The sequence below is a fragment of the Tyto alba genome, unplaced genomic scaffold (assembly GCF_018691265.1).
Source record: "Tyto alba isolate M040663 unplaced genomic scaffold, T.alba_DEE_v4.0 Super-Scaffold_23, whole genome shotgun sequence".
Classification (NCBI taxonomy): domain Eukaryota; kingdom Metazoa; phylum Chordata; class Aves; order Strigiformes; family Tytonidae; genus Tyto; species Tyto alba.
In genome coordinates, this window is record NW_024881297.1 from 6,941,489 (window position 1) to 6,967,043 (window position 25,555).

The 25,555-nt window shown below is 42.9% G+C and overlaps 1 protein-coding gene across 3 annotated transcripts in view; it reads right to left on the reverse strand.

Annotated features, from left to right (window-relative positions):
* PRKG2 (protein kinase cGMP-dependent 2) overlaps nt 1–11,874 on the reverse strand; it is a 40,925-nt gene extending 29,051 nt beyond the window's left edge. For all 3 annotated transcript variants that reach the window (XR_006165651.1, XM_042796461.1, XM_042796460.1), the window contains exons 1-3: nt 11,786–11,874; nt 6,555–7,079; nt 1,347–1,513 (exon numbers count right to left, since the gene is read on the reverse strand). Coding sequence is in view for 2 of the 3 variants with exons in the window: in XM_042796461.1 (XP_042652395.1) it covers nt 1,347–1,513; nt 6,555–7,066 (679 nt within the window). In the remaining variant the exon portion in view is untranslated. The remainder of the gene's footprint in view (nt 1–1,346; nt 1,514–6,554; nt 7,080–11,785) is intronic.
* Nucleotides 11,875–25,555: the final 13,681 nt, after the last annotated feature.

The following is a 25,555-nucleotide window of genomic DNA, read 5'->3' on the forward strand; positions in this document are numbered from 1 at the left end:
CAGCTAGCCTAATGTGGTGTAGACTAACAAGTCTTAAAATAGTGATCACAGATTACTCATGAGGTCTGCCCATACACATGTATGTGCATATATGTGCAGAATGCAAAGAAAAGGGCAGAAAAACTAAGAGCACATTAAATCTTCCTTTTAAAAATTGTCCTTGAGCCTTAATACAAACCTAGCAAACGTCAAAGAAAATCTTAATTTCTTCATAGGTTATGGCCAAAAAGGCCACCTTCCCTTAAACATGTTCTGAAAATTGGGCCCTCTTCTCTCTAAGACACTCACTGACTCCTCAAGAAAGGTCTAATGTGCCAGAAAAATTTCCAGGGGTACAACTTCTTCCTCATATTTCATCTGTTTTTTAAAATGTTATCATTTTGTCTAGCAAGAACATGACTACCCCATTACAAATCCTGCTTCCTGTTTCTCCCTGTACTATCTATGTTATCCTAACACAGCTACCATCAACTTTTCAAACTAACCCATACATACGGATCCAGAAGACAGAAAATGTGCTTTCCAACATATACCGGTATGCTTCTGGCTTAAATATCCCTGCCTCAACAGAACATACTCCTTACAGCATGAACTCTAATCCATATGAGCCTCTGGACCTTCTAGTGGTTCAGAATTGATGAAGTATGCAAATTAATCATAAATACTGATTTTTTTTTTTTTTTTTTTAAATGGTGAGATGATGAAAGAGTATTGCTGTCAGAAGCAACTTTCAGGTGTTGAATTTGGGTTTTGCTATGGCTGATCTGTAATTTGAGATTCGAGAGTAAGCATGGTAGCAATCAGCACAGATGACTGCAGTGAGATTACTTCAGACCAGTTGGCATTATTTTAGGAAACTTTTCTTATCCTAATGATTTTTCTGTTTAAAAAAAAAAAACCTCTAAGCTTTGAGAACATTAAACTCAAACCTCATTTCTCAATTGCTTATACACAAAAAACTGGTATAGCCTCTCATGAGTGTTGAAAAGTAAGTTTATTTCAGAAATGGCTTCACCATTGACCAGTTTTCTGTATTTTAAATTATACCTGCTCTTATTTTGGAGAATAAAGGATTGGTTGTACCTGCAGCCAACACAAAGGATTTGCTGGCCTTTAGGCTTCTGGAAATGAAAGAGGTCACAAAATTGCATTAAATCAAGGTTCGAGTTTCTAAGTTGCTTTTTGTTGCCCTCAGTCTGCTTTGTAAAAGTCAGAGGTAAAACTGGCATTGACCTCAGCAGGGCCAGCATAAATTTAAGAGAACAAACATCATCGTTGTGGTTTCCTGCAAATAATTACTTTCCTGTTTCTTGCACTTGAGCACTGTACAAGTAACCAGTATTCACCTTTGAGCACAAAAATGTGATTGCCTGGCTCTCCTTGTCTGATGACATAGCTCCCTTGCTGGAAAGTCCTTTCATACATACATTCCACCATATCTCGGATCTGATGAGGCTCCAGTCTCTTCAAGAACTGATTTTTATTCAGGGCATCTGTGATAAGCTTCTTCTCACTGTTTTCAAACAAAAAAACAAAGTTTAAAAGATCTAGCATGGTTGTGAATGTGTTATTCACTTGGCATTCATTCCTCTCAAGATGTTTCCTCTCACTTCTAAAATTCACATGACCTACTGGTACTCCACTGACAAACGTTACAATCCTTGCAACTAATATGAATCCCATTAGCTATGCCACACCGTGGCCTCTCTCCTCCTGTATGACCCTATCTGCAGAAAGCATCAGGCTAGATGTAAAAAGGCTCCCAGTAGAAGACGTGCTCCCCAGAAAGTTTTGCACTGTTTCTCACCGTATTCTTTCCCTGTTGCACAACTAAGGAATATAGCCTTGATTATCTGAAGGAAAGAAATGTGAAAGGTATGTCTTCACATACCACTGCCTGTAGAGGAATGGCAACTTGTTACAAAATCACGTCCACTTTTCTAACATTCTAATACATTTTTTTCTAATATCTGGCAAAAACATAACACTGATGATAGCAATAAGGTTAAAGTCAACACCAATGGTGCTAAGACCTCATCACGAGTTTCTCCTTTGTGGTGAGGAAAGATGCAAGGAAAAAAAAAGGATACAAAAACATGAATAATAGGTACTGCTGTTTCTTAGGAGAATATTAGACAATATTGGTGGTGGGAAAAATGAAGCAAGTTGTAAATGAACGTGATTTAAAAATGACAGCAGAAAACTTCCCTTGCACCTGCAAAATAACATTGATGCTGTGGCATTCCCTGTTCATGGCTACTAAGCATATTTATGATCAGGACACGATCACAATGTCAGCTTGCGAAGTATCTGTTGATCATTATCCCAAATTTCACAAAACAAGTCCAGGATTCGGGAGAGGTGTGCATGGAGGTGGAGGGTTAGTGCTGATCCCTCCTGCTCTGCTCTTTGCCCTTCATCCGTCTCCCTGCAAAACTCCTCCTAACTCTGCTGTGCCCACTTTCTTTGGACAGATGACAACAAAGAGCATAAACGCTCCTGCTTGAGTAAAAAACCTGTAGTTGTCTACTCATGTGGGATGCCAAATATACTCCATCTCTTTAAGAATGACCAGACATGAGAGAATCTTCCTGAATCAGGCCCTTTCTTCTACTACTTTTAGGAATTTTTAGGGTATAATCAGAAGTGAAAATATAATACGAGGCCTTGTGGTTGTAGGTATGCAGCCATTAGTGTTGACCTCTTTGCTTTCTGAAATTCAGCATTCAGAGAAATACACATACATTCTATCACACTTTGGTGATGCTATAGCAAACTATAGCCATCACAAGTTGTTTTGTTAAAAAGTCTTTGGAAAAGCTTCAGGGTATCTGTAAAAGAAAAAGGGCAAGTAAAGCAGGCACATCAGTGATCAAGGACTAGCCTGGTCAGGGTCCTGAGGGCAGTATGAGGCCTTAACTACACCGATCAGCCTCACCTGGGGCCACCACCCATACATCCTCTGCCCATTGCATACTCTATTTAAGCTCAGGTCTGGGCATTCAGTTCTTGCCTGAGCTACATTACAGAAATAGTTGATTCTGGTTTTGTCTTCTAGATGTGTATTGGCCCAATATTATCAGTACTTCGCTTCTGCCTCTTGCTTAAAGCTTGCATCTCATTGCTCTCTTCTTCCATAGGACTCCTGGTGGTCCCTGTTATCACCACCCTGCTATGCCTGCCCTGTCCAGACCTTGTGGGATGGTGCCCTGGTTAGTAAGGACATTGTCTGTGCTGTAGTCACCCCTGGTTCACTTACTTTTATGGAGCAGCCCTGTTCTTGCTGCTCCTTGCGACAGAGCCTCTGCATTGTTTCCAGCTACATTAATGAGTTGTAACGACAGGAACAGTCTATTTGAGCTGCTGGTGGAAGAGTCCAGCAGTTGGATTTTAAGAAGAAAATGTGGAAAAAAAAAAAAAAATCAAGAGTGAGCGAAGCCACTAATAATGACTAACGAGCTGAGACACAGTGGCTATACATATAGATTGAGCAAACTATGAGTTCTGATTGACTTTTGTATGTTCTGGGTCAAGGGCTTCCTATAAAGTAGTGCCTTGAATTCATGCCAGAAATGAAAGAAATTAAGCAACTGCTGCACTGATGGAGCTTTGATGGACCTACTGAGAAATCTTCCTTTATTGCTGAAGTAAAAGACAAATTCTGCCTCTGAGTCCCTGTGTTCCTAACATATGTGTAAGGAAGCTGTATAACAAAATAAACACACTAAAAGCTTTCTGAGGTATTTAAGGTCAGCTCTTGCTTGTATTCATAAAACAATGCAAAATTATCATCAAAACTGGGTTATGTGGAAAAAAATCTCCTGAGGAAAATCCAGGAATGAACAGTTAAGGCAAGTACGTAGACCTACAATGCTGCTAGCCATATAATGACTGAAAATAAGTAAAGGTAATAAGATGGGGTAAGAAAAATAAAATCAAGTAGCTATGGTGAGGATTATGTTTAGAAATAGAGATCATAACTTAGCTTCTGCTGAAGGGAGCAGACTTATTAGAATATAAGGTTTAACTTAGTTTTCTGCTAAAAACAACCTTGCTTATTTAATTCACCCTGGCCTGCATCATGCATACAATATTGCAATAAAATACAGTAATGGCTCATAAACTGATACTTAAAATGAGCTCTAAAGCTTCTAGAACTACAGAATAGGAGAGTATGCTGTTTTCATAAAGTGCAGTTTGCCGCAGAGCAAAGGGCACATGAGTGTCATAACCATGGCACAGTCTCTTGAATCAGCTGTCTCCTCATTTCATGGGCATCCAGCACAATATCTAAAGCTTTCTCTCTGTTGTTTTCCTCAGCTTCTCCCATACCTGCATCACATTTGAGAACTGCTGTTGGAAATAACTAGATATCCTGAAAGGACATGAGACTTCTAATCCTGTAATTGCATCAGTTGCTGTCCTGGTGAATACTACTAAAAGGCTAAAAAGTAGGTGCACAGCTCCACACAACTGTTCTGGTGGTGAGGTATTTCTTGCTCCAGCCACTAGTATGACTTTTCTGCATGGCCTGAGGCCAGCTTTGCCACAGCATCCTTCTTCAGGCTTTGTTCTCGTCCCTGCTGATAGCTCAGGTGGAAATGTTCCCCCTGCCCTTTTCAATACATTCCCAGTCAACCCCTAAAAATAGCACTTGACACTCTAAGAAGGGCTTTTTGTGAACAGGATTGGGAATTTATTCCCATCATAAGATAGATGTCATCTCACAGGTACAACATATACTTCGCAGAGCAGTGCTTTCTCTTAATATACCTTTCTGCTACTAATGAGAGATTTTTGGTTATCTGCTGGCATTGACTGGTAAAAGACATCAATGTCAAGTGTCAAGATAGTTCTCGGCCAACCAGTAATGGCTGATAACAGAACCAGGTCATGATCCTGAGCCCATAATGGGAAGGGACTAGATAGAGGCACCTTAAATGCTGCTGATGGTGACAGCATGCTCTGGAAGGACACAAAAAAACAGAGAACCAAGAATAAATCTAGGAATGGTGTATTCTAAAATGTTATGGATCTATGGGAGCCTTAGCAGTAGCAATGGCAATCTCCGAACCAGATTGTAAGAGAGAGAAGGAGGGAAAAGAAAGAGAACTGCTCCTTTATCCTGCTGTGTTACACTAAATCTTTTAGAATAACAAGAAAACAGAGATGGCATACAATAAAAAAGAAAATGTTTTTAGAAGTGATAAGACACTGAATTGGGAAGGAAAAGTTACAGCTCTGTCTCTATCGCATGATGAGCATTACATTTAGATTACTTAAGCTGCAATATTTGGTTTTGTTCTGAACGGCAAAGTCTGTGCTGCATCAATTGGCTCCTTTTGCTTCAATCCTCCATGCTGTTACAATTCTGTCTCTGAAAGCACCCTAGAAAACCACGTGGGGGACTGCAGTACAAGAATCGTGCCAAGTAGAAGACAGGTAATTACAAATAGAAGACTCCTAAAACAAACAAGTATTTAAACTGCCCAGGTACTTGTGATAAATGTTAATACAGTTCCCTTACTCTGAAAAAAAGACTGCTAGCTGAAGATTTCAGCTCCTTATAGTGACTCAGGCAGCCTTTCTGGTTCACAAGACAGCCTCTAATGTGCAATGCTGGACATGATGGATGAGGAATCAAGTATGATAACTCTCAGGTCTACTACATTACAGACTCAAATGCATCATGAATTCTTAACAGAATAATAAATCTCCCCACAAATCTGAGGCACTTAAGCTGCTCACTGAAGTCTGGATAGATTCTGGCTACTACCATGTTAAAACAGATACTCAGGTTATGTCTACACTGAAAGATAAAGGAGGGTCTAAGGTATGTTTAAGGATACCAGTCTGGTACCTCTGTCTACAAGATCAGCTGCGACCACAGATATTTCTGGCTCTTGCAGAAGCTAGAAGTATAATTGGATTCAAAGAGGAACAAGTAAAATTAGGTTCCTACACCATGACTTTCAGAAGCTGGAGGGCAGGAGGAAGCTGCTGAGAGGATAATCACACCATACAAAACATTTCATTACATTTTGCACCAGAAACTGGGCTGACAAACTTTGTACATAGCTCAGAACTAGTGTCCATACTGCATTTGGGAGAGCTGAGCTGGGGCCACGTGCTCCTTCCCAAGCCTTCCATGCTACAGGAATACAAAATCTGAACCCATGGGAAGGCATCCAGCCTTCTGCTCATCAGTGCTCCAGAGTATAGCTTAAGCTGCAAGCACTAGGCAAACCTAGAGCTGAGAAGAGGCGTAGGTTCTGCTTAGCTGGCTGTAAAGATAAATCCCAAAGAGACTATAAGAGTCTCCTCAACTAAAACACAGAGGCTACCCACCATTCTTCATCTGAAGTCTGTGGGACACAGCTGATTCTTGGTTAAAGTTCCATACAAACTCAACCAGCATCTAACTGCCACAATGACAAAGCCTCTATAAAAAAGACAGATACTTTAATCTTGATTTATCATGAGGAGAGGCTATCGTTGAGATAAAAGTAATATCCTTGTAACACAAGCATATAATCCCCTTTAAATGAGCTCACCTGGAATCCTTTCGAACTCTTGCTTTTTCAAAGGAAAACATAGCTTGCCTGTTCAGATCATACAGCCGTGTTGTTGGCTCTGCAGATACACCTTCCTTGGCTCCTCTCCTCCTATCAGCAGCGTCTTGAATCCTTGAAGGCACTTTAAATGGAGAAGGCTGAAGAAAGTGTTCTCCTTGAGTGCGAACAACATCCTGCAGCTTGCTCAACTGTATACACTTGCTCTGAAGTTCCTTGGTGAGTTCTGCTATGACCTTAGTCTGCATAGCTAGTTGTTCCTGAAGCTCAACAACATGATTTTGGCCCTCCTGCAACTCCTGATCTTTTCTCTTCAGTTCCTTTTCCAGTTCAAGCACAGTGCTGCAAAGTACATCAGCTTGCCCACTGATCACATTGATGCCTAGATGTGGGTCCTTCAAAAACTTATGGTTGCCAGTACAGCCAATAGACAGGTTTGCTACATGTCTGTTCGGCTGCCTCAGATGCTTGGGTTTCACTAATCCATTCCCCATTTTGTCCAGAGACCTAGGTGAAAAAATATATTTTATGTTTTATTTCTTTCCCCAACAAGAAGAAAAAAATAATTCATGGAATGCTAAGTAGTGAATTTAGTATTTAACAAAGCAGCTGAATTTGAGATACACAACTACAGTAAACATAGTCAACTGCTTCATTTCCAGTCCTGAAAGTCAGAGGAGTAAAGGGCAAAGAGAAGAGGTAGGTAAGTTGGTGGATACAAAGCAAAATATCTGATGGCTACCACTTCTTCGCGAGTTGAAGAGATGTGTAAGCTCCTATCAGACTGTCCTGGGTTTGAGTGAGTGGTGGGGTTTTTTGGTAGCTGGGGAGGGAGCTATAGGGGCAGCCCCCTGTGAGAAGCTTCTCAAAGCTCCCCCAGCTCCAAGTCAGCTCCACCTCTGCACCAAAATTGAGCCAATCAGCTGCGCCTCTGCAATAACATATTTAAGAAGGGACGTGGTAAGGAGTCGGACTGGTGAGGAGGAGTTGCTGCAGCTGCGTGAACACCAAGGTCAGTGGAGGAACGGAGGAAGAAAGGAGGGGGGAGGTGTGCCGGAGCAGAGACCCCCCCTGTATCCTGTGGTGAGACGGCAGGGAGGCCCCCCCCTGCCACCCATGGAGATCTATGGTGGAGCAGACACTGATTTATGGCCTGTGGCTTCCACCTAGTTGATCAAGGTGCTGTGCCCAAAGAAGGCCGGGGTCTTGTGGGAAAAGGTAGCCCCGCTGCTGTAATTCAGCGCTGGGAGGATTGCAGCATGCAGGGGAGTCCCACGCCGGAGCAGCTCAGGAAGGGCTGCAGCCGTGGGAGGGACTCCAGTTGGAGAAAGTTGGTGACCCATGACAGAGCAGTGTGGGGAACGCTGCTGCCCACGGGAGGAACTCATGTTGGAGAAAGTTTGTGGAGGACTGTCTCCTGTGAGAGGGGGACCACAATGGAGCAAGAGGGGGAGAAGTTCCAGAAGCTCCCCCCACTGAAGATGGAAGCAGCACTGACTGCACCCCCCATTCCCTGCCCCTGCGCCACTGGGGGAGGAGGTAGAGATATCGGGAGCAGAGCTGAGCCCGGGAAGAAGGGAGGGGTGGGGGGAAGGTGTTCTCAAGATGTGGCAATGCTTCTCACTGTGCTACTCTGTTATGTGTTGTTAGTGTCTGTAATAAACATATGTTCTTTTTTTTTCTTCCCCTAACGAGTCTGCTTTTTGCTTGTGACCATAAAGGGTGGTTTTTTTCCTCATCCCAGTCTTATCTCAAACCCCAAGCTTGGCTCTCCGTCCCTTCTTATTGCCGGAAAAGAAGGGAGAGTCGCTGCGTGGTGGTTGGCTGCTGACCAGGCTCAAACCACGACAGTAATAAATGTATGTTCTTTTTTCTTCCCCTAATGAGACTGTCTTTTTCTCGTGACCATAACGGGTGATCTGCCCCTGCCGGTCCTATCTCAAACCCCAAGCCTGGCTCATCTGTCCCTTCTCATTGCCGGAAGAGAAGGAGGAGAAAGTGGTTGTGCGGTGTTTGGCTGCCAACCAGGCTCAAACCACAACACAGACTAATGAAGATAAAACAAACAGCAGGAAGGAGAAAAGCTTATACTCTACTGCTGAAGCAAGAAAATTGTTAGAAGCAAAAAAAAAGTTGGGTCACTTCCCCATGGAGGAATAATTATTGAGTACACAGACTAATTTAAAGAGTGGGTGCATATCTGGTTGGCCTAAAGGATATGTGATTATTAAACATGTGTTAAAGGTTTTGGAAAAAAAACTTTAAGGGTTATGACCATAAAGGAACAGTCATACTAATCAGAACAGAGATCTTGCTAGCTAATAAACTGTCTCCAATCATGTCTGTAACAAAGAGATGCCCAGGAAAGGACATCAACAGAATGAGCATATAGGCTGCTCGACTGAAATACTGTCTGAAATTTCAGGTTTCCTGAGCCTGATATGCTTTATTTAATCCTCAACAGATCTCTAATCCTAGTACTTGTCCCATTTCCCTTCTAACCCTTGTAAACTTTGTATCTGCGGACCCTGGCAGGACCCTAGCGAGGAGTTGCACTGGCCTGCTTCTTGCATGAAGAATTACCTCATTTTATTTGTTTCTTCCAGTACAAAACCAGGGATATCGAAGTTAGGAAAAGACGTTTTCAGAAAGACTTAGCTCTATTAACCTTTTCTATACTATTTTGTAAATTTCTGTTCTACCTCTCTGCCTGAATGTCTGTCTGAACTCTTTCCCAGAATGGTAAGTCCTACCTTACTGTCCTTCCTCATGCAAACATCGCTCCAGAAGTTTGACCAACCTTGCTGTCTTTTGCTGATTCAGGGCAGCACAGAATTAAACCTAATTTACTCCTACCAAAAGCAGGCAGCTGGCACTGTTCCTGCAGCTCTCTTAATCATTTAAAACTGGCTCACATTTGTGAGTTTAGCAGCAGCTGTTGCTGTCCAGGAACAATTACCTTTTATGGGGAATTATCCTTTTCCATTGTCTACTCATGAAAAGTGACCAAGAAGGGAGGGGGGAAAAAAAAAAAAAAACAAAAACCTTGGACTCTGACAGAACACCTGTGCTCGAAGAACTTGTTGCAACTAGCAGCCTTAAGTAGATTTGCAGTGACCCACCTTCTTCCCTGGACACTATCTTTGGCATATTTTATTGTATCATTTTAAGAGGAGCAAGAAAGAAGTGCCTCCTGCCTAGGTCAGACTATATTAAACGCACAAGTGGAGGGGAGAAAAAGCTAACACATTGCTTTTGGGAGCCCAGTGTTTAACATTCACTAAACCACTGTATCCCAGAACTAGTCTTGGGGAGCAATGCTTGCTTATCTCATTTGTGGGCCACAACAGTGTCAGGTTACGGTTTGGTTTAGTTCAATCCTAAGGAGACCTCCACCAGGAAAGAATGAATGAGCTTAGGGCTGTACTGTCTGGGCCTTAGCACTACACAGAGCTTTTCCCAAAACCCCTGCCCAGGCTCTTGATGAATCCTGTTAATTGTATTCTGCTATTGGAAAAGACCACAGCACAGGAAATACCTGCCTTAGATGAAGCAGAAAATTGTTACCTCGGACTCTAATTTTTGCCTAATCAATAAGCTATTTTAATAAGTTTTGTAGAAGTACTGGTGTGATAACCAGGCAAACGTGCTGCTATTGTGATCAGTCATCTGTAGGCCCTAAGTAGCTGCTGGTCTACCTCATGAATGAAGTACAACTCTTTCAGGTTGAACCCAAAGTGATGTGGCTCAAAATAGTCTCTTAATTTAAACTCTTCCATTTCATTGGAATCGTGCAAGAACATGCCCCTGACAAAGGTACACTGATCAGACAACAAGAAATAAATTGCAAACCTTCCGCAATTTTCTTTTATTGGCTAGTATAACCATACTTTTAGCAAATGCACAATTCTGTTCTGGTTTGCAGCCTTCAATTGGTTAGAACCAAAATATTTGACAGGGTAGCTCACATTGCTTATCTAGTTTTCCTTAAAACAGTCTTTCTTCTCAACCCTGTCTTGCTTATTGTGCCTTTGCATAGTATTTTTATTTTGCCCCAATTTTCCTAGATGCATTTTGACAGGTGGTGCTTCATCTCGATAACAGGGTAGTATGTCAGAACTAAAGGTAAATCTGTACTGCATGAGATAATTTAAACAAATTGCACATCATGGTACCGAATCAAGTAACTGTGAAGAGGGACTATGTGTCACTGCATATGGCTTAACCAAAGATCTTAGCTCAGTATGCAACCAAACTTAAAAAAAAAAAACCAAAACCAAACCAAAACAAAACCCAAACAAACAAAAAAACAAACAAACAAAAAAAACAAAACAAAAACAAGCAAACAAAAAAAACCAAAACAAACAATCAAAAAATCAAAAAACAAAACAACAACCAACCTAAAGTAAATATCATGACATATATAGTAAAACCAGAGATTATAGGAAATATGTAATCACTCACAACATGGTGGCAGCATCTGCTAGTAAATGCAGTGGCAGTCACCGCATTTAAAAAAAAAAAAAGGGTATCACAGGCATTTTAAAATGACCTTTGCAAAAGGATAGGGTGACTGCCCCCGGGGCACAGAAAAACCTATTTTTCAGATTGTACCCAGGAACAGAACAGTCTTAGTGTATAAAAAGATGATGATTCAAGTTCATAATATAACAACTACAACAGAGTGAAAACATTAGAAACTTCTGCCTTCCCACTGTATATGTACAGTAAATCATCCATATACAATGGAACAAGCAGTCAGATCTGACAGATCCCCGTTTCCACACGGTGCCCTTCACTGGCTTACTAGTACAGGGAAGTCATGGCAAAGAACATAGCTGGAACGAAGACTGATATTCAACATTCCAGGAGTTATTTCTAACAGAAAACATAAAACCTTATGCCTCCAAGATGTGGCCAATAAGTAACGCGACAAAAAGCAGACACAGGGCATGCTCTATGTTTACTACTGGGCACCTCGCAGGCTCTTCGAAGGGGTCTGCCACTGGCAGGAACGGAGGGAGGAACCGGGAGGACCGAAAACCCACCCAGGAGGGAAGAAGGTGTCCCTACCCTCCCCCCCCCCCCCCCCCGCCAAGGCTGCGCAAGGGACCAGGTGCCCGGGCCTCGCTCCTCAGAAACCGGGCCCGCCCGCGGGGGCCCCCGCCCGGCGCCGGCCCGGGGAGGCCGCAGCTCCCCCGGGCTCCCCTCACCTGCGCCCCCCGGGCCGGGCCCGGGGCCTCCGAGGCGGGGACAGCCCGCTGCTTCGCCGCGGAGCCGAGGCGGGAGGAAAGACCGCTGCCCGCCCCGCTCGCCGCCCGTCACGGGAAGCCGGGAGGGGCGGCGGGGCCCGCCCCCGCTTCTCCCCGTCGTGCGGGGGCTGTGGGCGAAGCCGGAGCCCGGCCCGGCCCGGGGGTTATTAAGTGGGGCGTTCGGTGCCGGTGTCCGGTCCCAGGCAGGCAGGGACAAGCCGGGGTCCCCAGCCCGTTCCCCTCCGCAGAGAGGTAAATACCGGAGCCCAGCTCGGGCCATTATTGATCAGCGTTTGTCCTGCATGCTTGCCCCTGTTTTTGGGGGAGGTCCCAGCGTGACTGTTGGGCACACCGCCAAGCTGCGACAGAAATCCTGCAGCCATTGCTCTCCAGAGCTGACCCCCAGCCCCCCCCCCCCCCCCCCCCAGGCATCTTCTCGCACCCCAGGGTCTGTCCTCGCTGAGACCGGAGCCCCACAACTCACCCCAGAACAGAGCACTGCCTCTCTGCTCAACACAAACTCTTGGCAGGGTACAGATTTCACAAGGGCTGTTCTCTCCTGGTGCGTATCTACCGTGATTCGAAACAGCTGTCTTCAAATCAAGGCTTGTTAGACCTAATCAGCCTGCCAAACCCCAAGTGAAATGATTTTACAACAGCTGAAGAGCTGCATGCACAACTCTCCTACTGATGCTGCCAAGCAGACTTTGTCTAACCCCAACCTGTTGCCTCTACGACACTGGCTCTCCAGTTTTCTCTTCTACACTTACCCTCTCCTTTTGAGACTGGCTTTACGTTCACTCCAAATTCTTTCATGTCCCACTCACAAACTTACAGTTGCTGATGAAAAGTGCCAGCACCGGAGGAGAAATACCAAAGGCAGTCTCAAAACTCCTGGCAGCCCCACTAGTGAAAAATATCTACAAATGCGTATCTGTGAAATACTCCAGGCAACTCTCCGTCACGTGCACTGACTCCAGTTTGCCTACCTATAGATCCTTCTTTGGCTTCAACAGACCTCAATGTTCAAGCGTGCCTTCCACTATCAATTCTTATGGCTGGGAAGCAGCTCAACAGGACCAGCCTGAGAATTGCTTTTACTTACAGTGGAGTTTTCAATTACAAAAGACAAAAGTATAAGTAAATGTTGACCACATACGTTTCACTGACTACTCAACACCTCAAAACACACATGTTGTAGCGGTCAGAGGAGCACGCAATGAGAAAACACATCCCAGCAACTTCTTGTGCTCTGAAAGTGGGCCGCCCTGGGAAGCAGCATTTCAGTCAGATTCCCTGAGGCATGAAGCAGTTTGTCAGCACCCTGTTTTCCTTTGGCAAAGGTCTATAAGAAATGCAGTCAGGAGTCTGGAGACGGCTCCCTAATTATGGTACACCAGGGCTGTACAGGGTCTTGCTCTTTGTTTGTGAAGTTTAAAAGGTAATTGGTACCACCGGTTCCCAATTACCTTTTTCTCACTAACAGCTTGATAATCAGAAAACACACAGCTACAATGGATATAACCTCTCATTTAAACTCCTGGATAATAAGCATTACAACTGAGCTACTGTTGATGCAGGTTTAAGGACAAGTCCCATTTCCACTGAAGTCAAAGGGTAAATTTTCATTTAACTCGTTACAGATTTTTTGGTACTGTGCATGGCATGTAAGTTACATTGTTAGAAAAGTTCCATTTTAAAAAATCCCACTGGAGGTACTACTACAGATTCCAACAGTAGTCTGGAACATAAAGATGTGAACAGATCACGTATTAAGGAAGTTACCAACTAAGATTTTTTGGTAAGGAAAACCTGGATAACAAAGCACAGCTAAGAGTTAAACTGAGATTTGTGGAAAAACCAACCAGCCAACCAAACAACAATGTAACACTCAGCACTCTATCCTCTGCTTTCATCTCAGATGCACTGAGAATCAGCCCTGAACTGAGATTTTTAAAAGTGAGTGGCAAAAAACGAGCTCTTAATAAATTGAGACCTGAGGTCGTACCACACTCAAAAGCCCATTTTCCTCTTGTTTGCTGTTGTCAAAATTTGCTTTCAAAACAGAAATACTTATCAGAGACCTGAGATCAGAATTGCGGATAACACAGCTGTTCTCTCTCCTGGCTAGAAATAAAGGCAAACAAAAATCATATCCCCCACATTTGAAATAATAAAAAGTCTGGTACCTGACATGTGAATAGGGAGTGAAGCCACATTAATTATCAGCAGCTTCAGGATATAATTCTCATGTACTTCAGGTTATACTTCTCAGGCCCCTAAAAGGATCACCAGGCAAAGCTCAGCACATTTTACCACCTTCCTTCATAATTAATCAACAGACTGATTGATGCTAGTGCATCTTGAGCAGTCTCTTTCTAGGGATATGATAATAAAGTTTATGGCCTACAAAAGAGGGACTGTAGAAGGGAAATGGTATTGTTTCTTAATTCCCAAACAGAAACCAGTCATTCAATTACATGAAATAATGGATATTTATTTGCCATCTTTTCCTCAAATAATAACTAAGCATTTGAACACTGCCTTGTTCAGTGTTAGTTCACTCACCAGGCTAGCTTCTACTTCCTTAAAGCCATAACTTCCTTTAGCCAAGAATATTTCTGCCCTTGGAAATGAAAGCACAGCAAAGGCACGTTTGGTAGCTGTTTGATAGGATTTCTGCATGGGAAAATTCTTGCCCCAAAGGTTTCTTGCCCCAAACCCACTCAGGTTCCACCACTCTCACTCAGTTTGACTGATGTAGGACAAATACTGCAAGCTGAGACAGTGCAAGATCCCGGAAAGAAGTGAACTGCAACAAAGATCCACCTGACAGATCATTTTGTCACCTTTGCTGACTTGTTGGCTTTCTCCATTGCATGGAGAGCCAGCACCAAACTCCCGAACTGCTCCTTGCCCATCTTCACAGGACATCGAGCATCAGCCCAAAGTCATCTGCTACCCCCTCAGGTCTGGACTGTGAATGTGGGAAGCCAGCACAAAGCAAAAGAGGGCACCTAAAGGGCCTGGGCTGGTATGTTAAAGAGATTCTGTCTGGGCCATATGCAATCATTCAGACTGAAAATAGTGCTATTAGTTGTCAGGAACAGCACCACCTGCTTCAATCTGAACCATTTATATGTATATATGTATTATATGTGTAGAGCCCTTCGAGCTGGCCTTCTACATCCTGAGTCTAGATCAGTTCCCACTTGCTGTCCTTCCCCACAGATGAAGAAGATCTCAAAAGCAAAAAGGAATACAAGTTGTGTATAATCATGGCAGCAAGAGTCAGGAAAACTCAAAAGGCTGTTAATGGAAAGAGATACAGTAGCTATTTTACTCTGGTATTAGGATGCAGTTAAGATTTAAACACATGAAAAGGCACACATTTCTTTCTAGTTCAACTATCACATTCTGAAGCATACTGCTTTTGCTGTTACTATTTGCATACATAACTTTTCTAGTTTTGATCCAGGTCTCCTTTTTACATCAAGTCAAATTCTCAAGTGGGACTGTCAAGTCATGCATTTGAGACAAACGGCTAAGTTAAAAATTAACAAAAACAACAGAAGAGCCATTGACCTCAACTGCCTGTGCACTGTTAAGACAAGCTGAAGAAAGGCTCCAAGTTCTCATAGCTGCATAGGCAAGCTGATCATCCAGCTGGGGTCAGGAGGATTGGCATAGCCCACGGTGCTACTGCTCTGTGCTGTTTGGCTCACTGGGTGAATTTTAGGTTCCTGTTAAACATCTACCATCAACAGGGACACTGAACTAAAAATTATTCTGCGGTGCTATGGGAAGATGTCATCTTCTGTGTTCTTAATGTCCTTCAAGAGGCAAAAATTACTAATTTCTATCCCTGGCCAGCATTTCAAAATTAAATTTTAAATATTGAAAATATTTTAATATTAGCTTTACGATACTTCAAAACTGTATTGTATTTGGTGCTGAAGGTAAAACCAAAATGATAATTTAAACAGAAGATTAATATTATGGAAGAAATGTCTCAATGACTTCAACAAGGTCAAGATTTGACCTAGCACTTACAGTCTAAGTTAAAGCTTCCCAGGGGTGTTGTATCTTGCTAAAGTTTTTCAGTTGTATTACAAATTTTACTCAAACTACTACACCAGAAGCTATTTAACATGGACCCAGTTACAACTGCCTGTGACATTTTTCCTATAGTAACCTGGAAGATACATCTCTATAACAACACAGCTGTCGCCCATCCAAATGCACTGTGTGACCTTAACAGTTGCCATCTAATTAAAATGCTACAGGAACATGTTCAAGGCTATTATATTTGTAACAAGGGAATCTACTACTCACGGCCATTTGCTGTGGCAGAGAATATACCTTGCTTCTACCGAATGCTAAGCAAAATCAGATTTACATCATACAGCAAAGTCACACTGAGGTGGATAGTGAGACAACAGGCTACTTGGTTTCTCAATCCTGTCACCATGGTTATAAGGTTTCCTAGGGTCTGAATCAGTGAGATGCTTCAGGCTCTACAACATTTTAAGCACAATAACAGGCTCACTGAGGCTCCAAATAGGAACAGAGGTAGGAACCACATCACACACTACCACAGAAGCTATTTGCTCCATACTACTTTCACGTTAATACCTTATAAAGATCTTGGGAACGACTCTTTTTTTTTTGCCTCTTCAGTAAGTACACAATGATTATCACTTCTCTATCTCAGAACATAATCTGCAGTACACTCTTTCCTGTTCAGATCCTTCACTCAGCTTTTCCACACGTGCTTGAGTGGCACACAGTCTGTTTTGTGTTAATGTTTCTAAGCAAATAAAGGGAGTCAAACTATATGTAATTGCGTATCTCAATACAGAGCAGAGAGATTACACCACACATTGCCTGCCCTGAAGCATTTATAATCATGGAATCATAGAACCACAGAATGGTTTGTGTTGGAAGGGACCTTAAATATCATCCAGTTCCAACCCCCCTGCCACGGGCAGGGACACCTTCCACTAGACCAAGTTGCTCAAAGCCCCGTCCAGCCTGGCCTTGAACCCTTCCAGGGAGGGGGGACAGTAACATAAGTAGCTGTAAACAATACACAGGGCCTCAAGAACACTAGTTGTATTTCCATGTTGTGAGAGGAGCATTCCTGAGATTTGTAAAGGAAGCTGAAGAACATGCTAAAATGGAAAAAAAGTGGGAGGCAGCTGAGCTCTGTGAGTGGATCTGCCCTCACTTGATCCAGCAAGGTAACAGAGCACATGGTGCTGTGAACTTGACATGTAATCTCACACATGTAGCTTGGTGCCCTTATGTAGTTAATATGACCAGGGCACTGGAGGATGGGACCTTAAAGAAAAGAAAAAGATCCCAATCCTAATAAGACAGTATACAAAGATAAAATTTAGTTATACAAATGAAAAGAAAGGGGAGCAAGAATTGGACGTAAGTCTTGCACATGATAAAGGAGCATTTGAGATGTCTGTGAGTGAGACAGAGGCATAGAGAAGCCTGAAGTTCTGGCTTATAAGGAATATAACTGTACTACTGTCACAAACTCTTTGGGAAAAAAAAAGAAACTGTTCATAAAGAGGATGTCTCAAACAACTTGAGTGGGGTACCCTGTGGAGGAGAGGTGTGGCGAGCTCTGTGGAAGTGGGGTGAAGGAAAAGAAAAGGGAAAGGAAAAAAAAGGGGAAATTAAAAGAAAGGGGAAAGGAAAGGAATCTTGTTCACCACCCAGGTTCCAGCATTTTCTCAGGTCCAGTTATCTTAGGTAGTGGGTGCACACACAGAAAAGTTTTCTGTTGCCTTTTAAGTTCATCTTTATCAGCTGATTAGCATACTAGAAGAGAGGCAGGTACTCCATGAACTCATTTCCATGAGAGACGAGGAAAAGGTGGAGCATGGGTTCTGCACATGCATTGAGGGGGAATGGGGTGCACCAACCCCCTTGTTCAGTTGTGTCAGTGTTCGTGCTCACCCTCCCCTTCCCCCTTATTTTTTCCTCAGTTTTTGCTGAGGTCCATCTGGTGCTGGTTATTTATCTCTCTTATCAGTCCTTTAACCTGAACATATGGTTCACTCAGTCCATGTTTCCCCCCTTTGAGGTTTATCTAAGGAGTTTGGCAATAGAGCCTCAAGGGAGTGAAGCCGTGCATCCTTCGATACACTCTGCACTTCCTTGGGTGGCATTCCTTAGACTAATCACAAAGGCCACAGCTTGTCAAAGTTTTCTATGTCGATGAATGTTTGAGACATTAATTAGTTCAGTTCCTTACATGCAAGGGCAAGCCAGAGAAAACGAGAACCTATTGGAATAACCTATTGTGTAGTTGTAAGAAAGACTATATAAAGACAAGATCCCACCTGCATTTTTGTTGACCCATCACATACAGACCAAGCTACGACAACACAGATTCCAAGGGTTGTGATTCCCCTTCTCCTATTCCCTCCTTTTCTCTTTTCTCTTTCCTATTTCTGCTATCTCCCTCTCCTTCTTACATATATTCAGGTATATAAGTTTTGTACAAATTGTGACAGGTTGTTGGGAAAACAGTCTCATCTCCAAAATGCCTTTATTCACTTGATCAGTTGATCATTGCCAACTTGTCTCTATTCATTCACTAAAACTGTCAGTTAATAAAGTTACCAGCTAAATTGTTCCTCTGAGTCATTGTTGTGACTCAACCTGTACTGCAGTTCTGGAGCTGAAACGGCTCTTCCACCAGCACACAGGCTCTTGGGGAATTCAGAAGATTCACCCCCACTTGGAACCCACCACATGGGATGAGACAACTACATCTGAAGAAAAGGCCAGCAGAATTTAGGGAAACTGAAGAGTTTCTACCTTCATGTATTGTGCAGGCATATTCTTCTGTCTTTAATTACATGTACAGTTCCTTCTGTGTCTTCTTTATGATTGTGTACTCACCATGTGAGCTTTCTTTGCTTCTACCCAGTTCATTTCCTTTGATCTAGCAAAACTGACTCTTGCTTATGACCTTCCACATTTTTTCTTCCTCTGTGGTGTGACAGCCTTCTGTTAGCCTAAAAGAAAAAAACCCAACCAAACAGTGAAAGGTGAGAAGAATATAAGCTAAAAGTGTCATGTCTGACCCATGGGGAAACACAGCCACACAGCTGGCTGTGTCCTACAGGACGTCACATAAGCAGGGACAGCACAAACAGAAAAAACACATTTTAACTGTAAATTTCTAAGTGATAAAGTGTGATGGAATTGTCTTCTTGTTTAATTCATCAGACTTGACAGCATTTCTTACAACACTATAGATGGAGGAGTATTTAAGATTGTAATTAAATCACTTTTTGTCTATCTGTTCAGGCAGTTTATTTAGAAGATTTGTTAAACACATACACCTGTGTGTGTGTGCACGCACAAAAGCTCTGAGGTGGAGGTTGACTTCAGGACTAGAAGACCAGGGGAGTACAGTGCAAAGACACCTGCACCAGCTACACCCCAGCTTGGGCACCGACCGCGCTGCTGAAACTGCACAGCCCACATTTTCTAAGTGAACCTGGCAAGGCTGTGTCAGTCGAGGTCCTTAGTGGCTTCCTATCCCGCCACAGAACTTGAGCATCTCCAGAGCACCACTCTCCTCTCAGCTCTGCCAATCTAACCAGACAAAACAGGCAGTCACCTTTGAGCAGCCAGGTTAAATAACCGTATTAGTGCTCCCTAACACTGCTGCCCAACACGTACCACCACCACATCCTACACCAACTGGAACCTCCCTTTTTCCTCCCACTCTCCAAAGAGATCAATCTCAGTTCAGCATTCCTGGTGGTGGGAAAGCTTGGCAAGAGAGGGATGAGGATCATCTCTGCCTCAAGGGTGTCCAGGCCTGGCAATAAGCCCTTTCAGGTTCTTTTGCACTTCCCCTCCCTGCCACTTCGGTCTGCTTTCCTCTGCCCAACTGCTCTTCTCCAGGCTACATTTCGAGTTCAATGCAGACATCTATCTGGTCGTCAAGCCACTGATGGCTGCTGAACAAGGGAAGATGAACAAGGGATGCAAGGTCTTTTTTCTCACACCTTGGCCTAGTGCTAGGAAAACCAAACTCTGCTATGCAGCTAAGATCTATTTCCAGTTTTGTTCCCTCTCTACCTTGCTGCTCATCTTCTCCCCTCCTCAAGCTTCAGGGACCTGCTGCTCCCGGGTGTTTAGAGGAAAAGGTGGGCTGTGAACTGAAGAGACTGCAGGTTGCTTCTACAAATGCAAATGCACCCAGAGCCAGCGAGAGGAGGCTGTTTCAGCCTGGGACTCGATCTGCAGAGCAAGCAGCACATCCCCAAGCAATGTCAGGTACATAGATGCTCCATAATGCAAAGAATGGCTTCAGTCAGTCCTGCCTGGTGCAGATTACTGCATTTTACTCCTTCTGACAGCCAGGAGCAGTTGGCAGAAGGCAGCTTTTCCAGGCAGTGTGTGTGACCTTCCTGGACCACCTCCATCTGCCTGCAGTCCCCTACCTCCTCTTCTTCTTGGGTACATTTTGTGTTTTCCAGTACAGGCTGCATTTCTTCCTAAACAAGGAAGGAGAGAGAGGATAGTTGCCCTTCCTGCAGTGTTACCATTTCTATCGCATCCTTGGTGGCCACTGGCACAACTGGGCTCTGCAACAATCTGTTGCTCTGGAATCTCATTGCTCCAAGCAAACAACTGGGGCACATCCAGCAAACAACCCAAGGAGGAGGAGGAGGAAGGAGCTTGCTCTGCTCTGCAGGCAACACATGGGCATATACCCTGCCATTAAAAAGGAGGCAGGTGGGGGGAACACAGGTAGCACAGTCAGAAAGAAAACCCAAAGACAGATTATTATAATATTCCTAATCCTAGGAAAACACTCAGGACAACTGCATCACCAGAGTTCTTGAGTGCTCCAAGCAAAACCTATTAAATGACCAATGAAGATGTCAATTACTCACGGCTTCTGCAGGAGGGCTACTCCCAAGCAGGCTTTTTCTGTGACACACAACAAACTTCCTTAAAAAATATTTTTAGAGCTGCTTTATCAGAGGACAACTGCCTTAGCACTGTGACAACAAATCAGGACACATCTCATCCACAGGGGGTATCACTGTCCAATATCTTACTTAAAGAAGGAGTCTGGGGAGCCCATGGAAAGTGCCACAGAAAATGCCCTGCACAACTGGATATGAAACAATCTCAGCAAAACCACCCTGTTCCCTGCTAAAGAAATCATTAGTTTCAGTTCCAACCTTTGTAATGAAACCAGGCTCTTGTGGGAATTCTAGAGAGAGGCAGGCCGGAATGCACGTTCTTGCTGCAGAGAGCTATTTACTTATTTTGCTTCCTATAACACTGACAGAAGGGGATATCTGGAAAACTCTAGAAGGTAAAACACATCTTCAGAAACAGCACAACAGTGCCACCACCATGCAGATCTATCTGAGGTGAGATGCTGCCCACACCTGAGGGACAAACAAGATTTCCTCACTCACTTACTTCACCACCCCCACATCACACAGTACTCAATGCAGCTGCACAGCAAACCCCACAAAACAATGGGAAAACAGCAAATTTGCAATGGCAGAACTGACTTAGAACCAGTGTCAAACCGTGTCAGTCTTATGGACTCATAAGAAAACAAACTGTAGTCCAAAAAGAATGCAGAAGTAGAATTTTACCAGAGCTGGCATGAGCTTTCTGCTTTTCTTGGTTTTGCCTTGTGTTACAGCCACACTGTTTAGCAAATGCAGGATAATTCCATGGTGCTCTCAGCTTCAGCCCATTTGAAAAGCAGCACAGGGCACTCTAAGCATCTCATAGATGCATTTTGAAAACGTCTCTACATCCTGCACTTGGTCCAGATATGTGCTCTGAAATGGGTCTGACTGCTTGTCAAACTACATTATTTTTATTTTGCCCCTCTCCCCATGTTCCTGATATAAAGCATCAGTGCTAAAATGTCTGAATATCACACAAAAAATGGGGCTGGATTAACACCTAACATTTTCTGCATGATATGTTGTGTTTCAGATCCAAACTTTTTCTAGATGCAACTTATCTTTTTCATTAAACTCATTGTGTTAACATCACAACAGATCATCCTGTGAGACTGAACATTAAATCCAAACTGATTTCAGTTAGTGCTACCTAGATTACCTGCCATATTGAACAAAAATCTACCCTGGGAAATAGTAAGTTACTGGACAAGGATGAAGCTGTGGTATCAACTGTGCATAGCCCTTCGCTGAAACAAACACTCTTCTCACAGTACCCTTCCACATCAGCCTCTGGTCCTCCACTGTCAAAGTCCATTGGAGAATTTTGCCCTTAACTTCAGTAAGCAGGGAAACAACTCATTTTGTTTGACGGTATTTTTGTATAGGCTCTACTGTACAGAGGGAAAGGCAAAGACCATTTTCCATATACTTCAGGGAGGAGAAGACTGGCTGCAGATGTCTCACAGCTGTGCACAGCACCTTTGTTGCTCCAGAAGCTCGTTGTAAATCTGTTGTTTAAATGTACCTGTTGCAATTATTTTTAATTTAGAGGACTTGGGGGACATCTTTGTACCTGATGTTTATTTATAAACATCTGTAAGGTGGTTTGGGCTGGGTTTAAGACCCTGTGCAAACCTGCAGCCACAACATAGCTCCTCGCACATAGGCCTCCTGAGAATTCCTTTTCCTGGAACATAATTGTATTTTGTTAATTAATGCTACAGACAGAAAAAAACAGGCGCTTCTGCACAATGGCAGTTTTGATTATCTGGGTGGGGCATGAAGATGATGGATAAATTGAATCCTATTTTAGAATCAAGCTAGAAAACCAGAGGAAAGTACATTTTCACAAAACACTCCCAAGTACTGTTGCTGACTCCCCTTTTCACCACATACACTTACAGGACAGAGCATGACTACAGTAACTGAATTTTCTTACAGCTACAGTCTGACTTCACTGGACTTTCATGTAGTAAAGACACCTCTGTCTTCAGTTAATTACAGCAGTATCTACTCTGGGGTCTAGAAAATTTGGCTTTGATTATCTAATCCTGTTTTACCACACTCAGCTTCAGATGAGCTACTTGTGCTCCAGTGTTCTTCATAACAACAACCTAATCTGTAGCCAGAAGTAATTGACAATATAAGGCAAAAATGTAACACTGTCTATTTTATAAGGAAAACAAAAACTATATCAATTTCAGAAAGCACAAAGATTTCCACTTAGTGCACTCATTTTCCCCAGAAGCTATCTGTGCTGCTCTCTAATTCAGTAAATGTTTCTGGGTCTTTCTTGTTCTGCTCATGTTTTCCATTGGTATTATCTACCCCACATTCAATTATATTCAAACTAAAAATTAATTTCCCTGGTACCTCCAGTTCTTCTAAGAAATAAGAGTCTCATGGATGAGTAAATAATGTAATATTTGGAATAAATTGCCAAAACTAGAACAAAATCCTACATGGGTTACTTGCAGGAAGCCTAATCTGAGAACGTTAACTGGGATTATTAGCTTTAGGAAATCTTTACAACAGGTGAGCTATTTACCGAAGAGGAATACAACTTTTAGACCTAGCTCCACAGGGATGAACAGACAGCTCTTTAAAAGTGTATGCTCAGAGCTGTTTATCTACATAAGCAATACAGTATCTGAGTGTGCAAGGGATGGATGTGCATTGTCTCCAATTCAGCTTGTGCTCGGTTCCTAGAAATTCAGAATGATCTCAAAGAAATCCCATATTTTCCCTTGTTTTCTCCCAAACATAATCAAGTTGAATGAATCCTTCTGGATTTGGATCTATCTGGATGTGTGATATGGCAAAGTGTAGTGCTTTTCCCATCAGCAGTGTTAATGTACATTTATTTTGCCCATCTACTGTGTCAAAAGAAACCATGACCTGGTCAAGCCAAGATGCAAGAAATAGCAAAAGTGAGTATACAGCATATATAGAATACTCCCCCAAATAATGAATCCCATATGAAATAGCAACAAAGTAGGAAAAGCTATTTTTACTTAAATACGAACTTTGTAGCAATGCAGTTTCTAACTCCTCAGCAGAGAGCAGTTAACCCACTTCTGAGGCAACAGCAGTTTTACACATTTTAATAACCTAGCTGTCAGCATTTGGTCACATTTCAGTTATTTATTGCATACACATTGAATAAACTAAACATGCACCACCCCCCCCCCTAATATAAAAATGTACCTACTCATACCAAGTACATGCTCCTACTGAAAACAAGAACATGTTTATGTGCTAAAGGAATCTCACCCTTTGGAATTAGAGGCTAAAATCTCATCTCCTCCTAAGGGATTTCAACAGCTGCAGGGTGAGAAACACAAATGCACCTCCCAATCCAAGTGTTTGCACAGCTAAGTGGTACTTTTCCACCCAGGGATGTAAGGTTTTCTGCAGGGCAGAAGATGGTGACGCTCCTGGTGACAGGTTCCTGGCCGTGTGCTGGAGCACACAGCTTCCTGGAGGTTCTCACCCCTGGAGATACTCTTTCTCCGGGGCACTTAGGCATGGCTTTAAGTAAGCCATTGTACTGTTCTGTCTTTCTAGCTGGCCAGGGGTGATAGGGAATATGATGTACTCCATGGTCTGCAGCACATTCTTGGTTGGTTTTGTTTTTGAAAGGACTTTCATTATCTGATGCTAGATCAAGTGGCACTTCATGGTGACAGATATGCTTGTTTATTCCTCCTAAGATGCTGCTTCCAGCGGAAAACTTCTAGTTACCATGGTGATAGTTGTACCACTGTGGGACTGGTCTTGCTGGAACCAAAGGGGGCTGTGTAACCTGCTGGCCAGGCTTCTCCAAACATGCATTTCTCCCATCATGTGTGCTGTTTCATCACTCAGACTTTGTGAGCATGTCGGATTGCTCCACAGATCTCACACTGCCTCACTACTTGCATTATGGCTTCCCAAGACAGGCCTAATCACCGTTCTCTGTCCCAGTAAGAAATTCAATCCTTTGCAGCATGCCCAGTGGTTTGGTGGGCCCACCCCGCTGCAACTGGTTCTCTGTTATGATCCCATTCCAAGTCTATGTGTTCAGGTCAGGCCAGCTGGTCTGCCTGCTCACTGTGCTTCTCCTTTCGAATTGGCTTTGAGACAGATAAAATGCTGTCAGGAAATGAGAAATTCCAAAGATGACCACAGGAGAACAGAAAACCCTATTGCTTTGTTGGCACTGTTTGGTTTTGGCTCAGTGAATGCAATGATATATTATAATATATAATATATTAAATATATTATTATAATATAAATGAGAACGGCGGGGGAAATAATCTGTCCATATTATCCACTAGCTATTTGTAACATTCGCAGCTCTGCCAGCCTTGCTTCAGCTGTGCAGTGCAGTCTGTAAAGTGGAATTCTTCTGCAAGATAGATCCCATTATTTCTAGAAAGAAATGAGAAGCATTAACACATTACTTTGTTTTGGTACATGCTGAAGAAGAACTGCTTATGCAAGATACAGATCCTTCAATGTATGATGCATCTGGAAGGGTCTTCAATCTCTCCCACTGAAACTAGTAGTACTCTATAAATTGAAATAAATGTATAGGGTCAAGGACTACTCCTGTTGTGGATGAAAGTATCTCACATGGTTATGCTTTAATAGCAATTTAAGATTTATTTGTGGTGTGAAGTATATCAAGGGTTAAATTTTAGCAGCACTTAATGGTTGATCGATTTAAGGATTAACAAAGTGATTTAGTAAAATACATTATGAT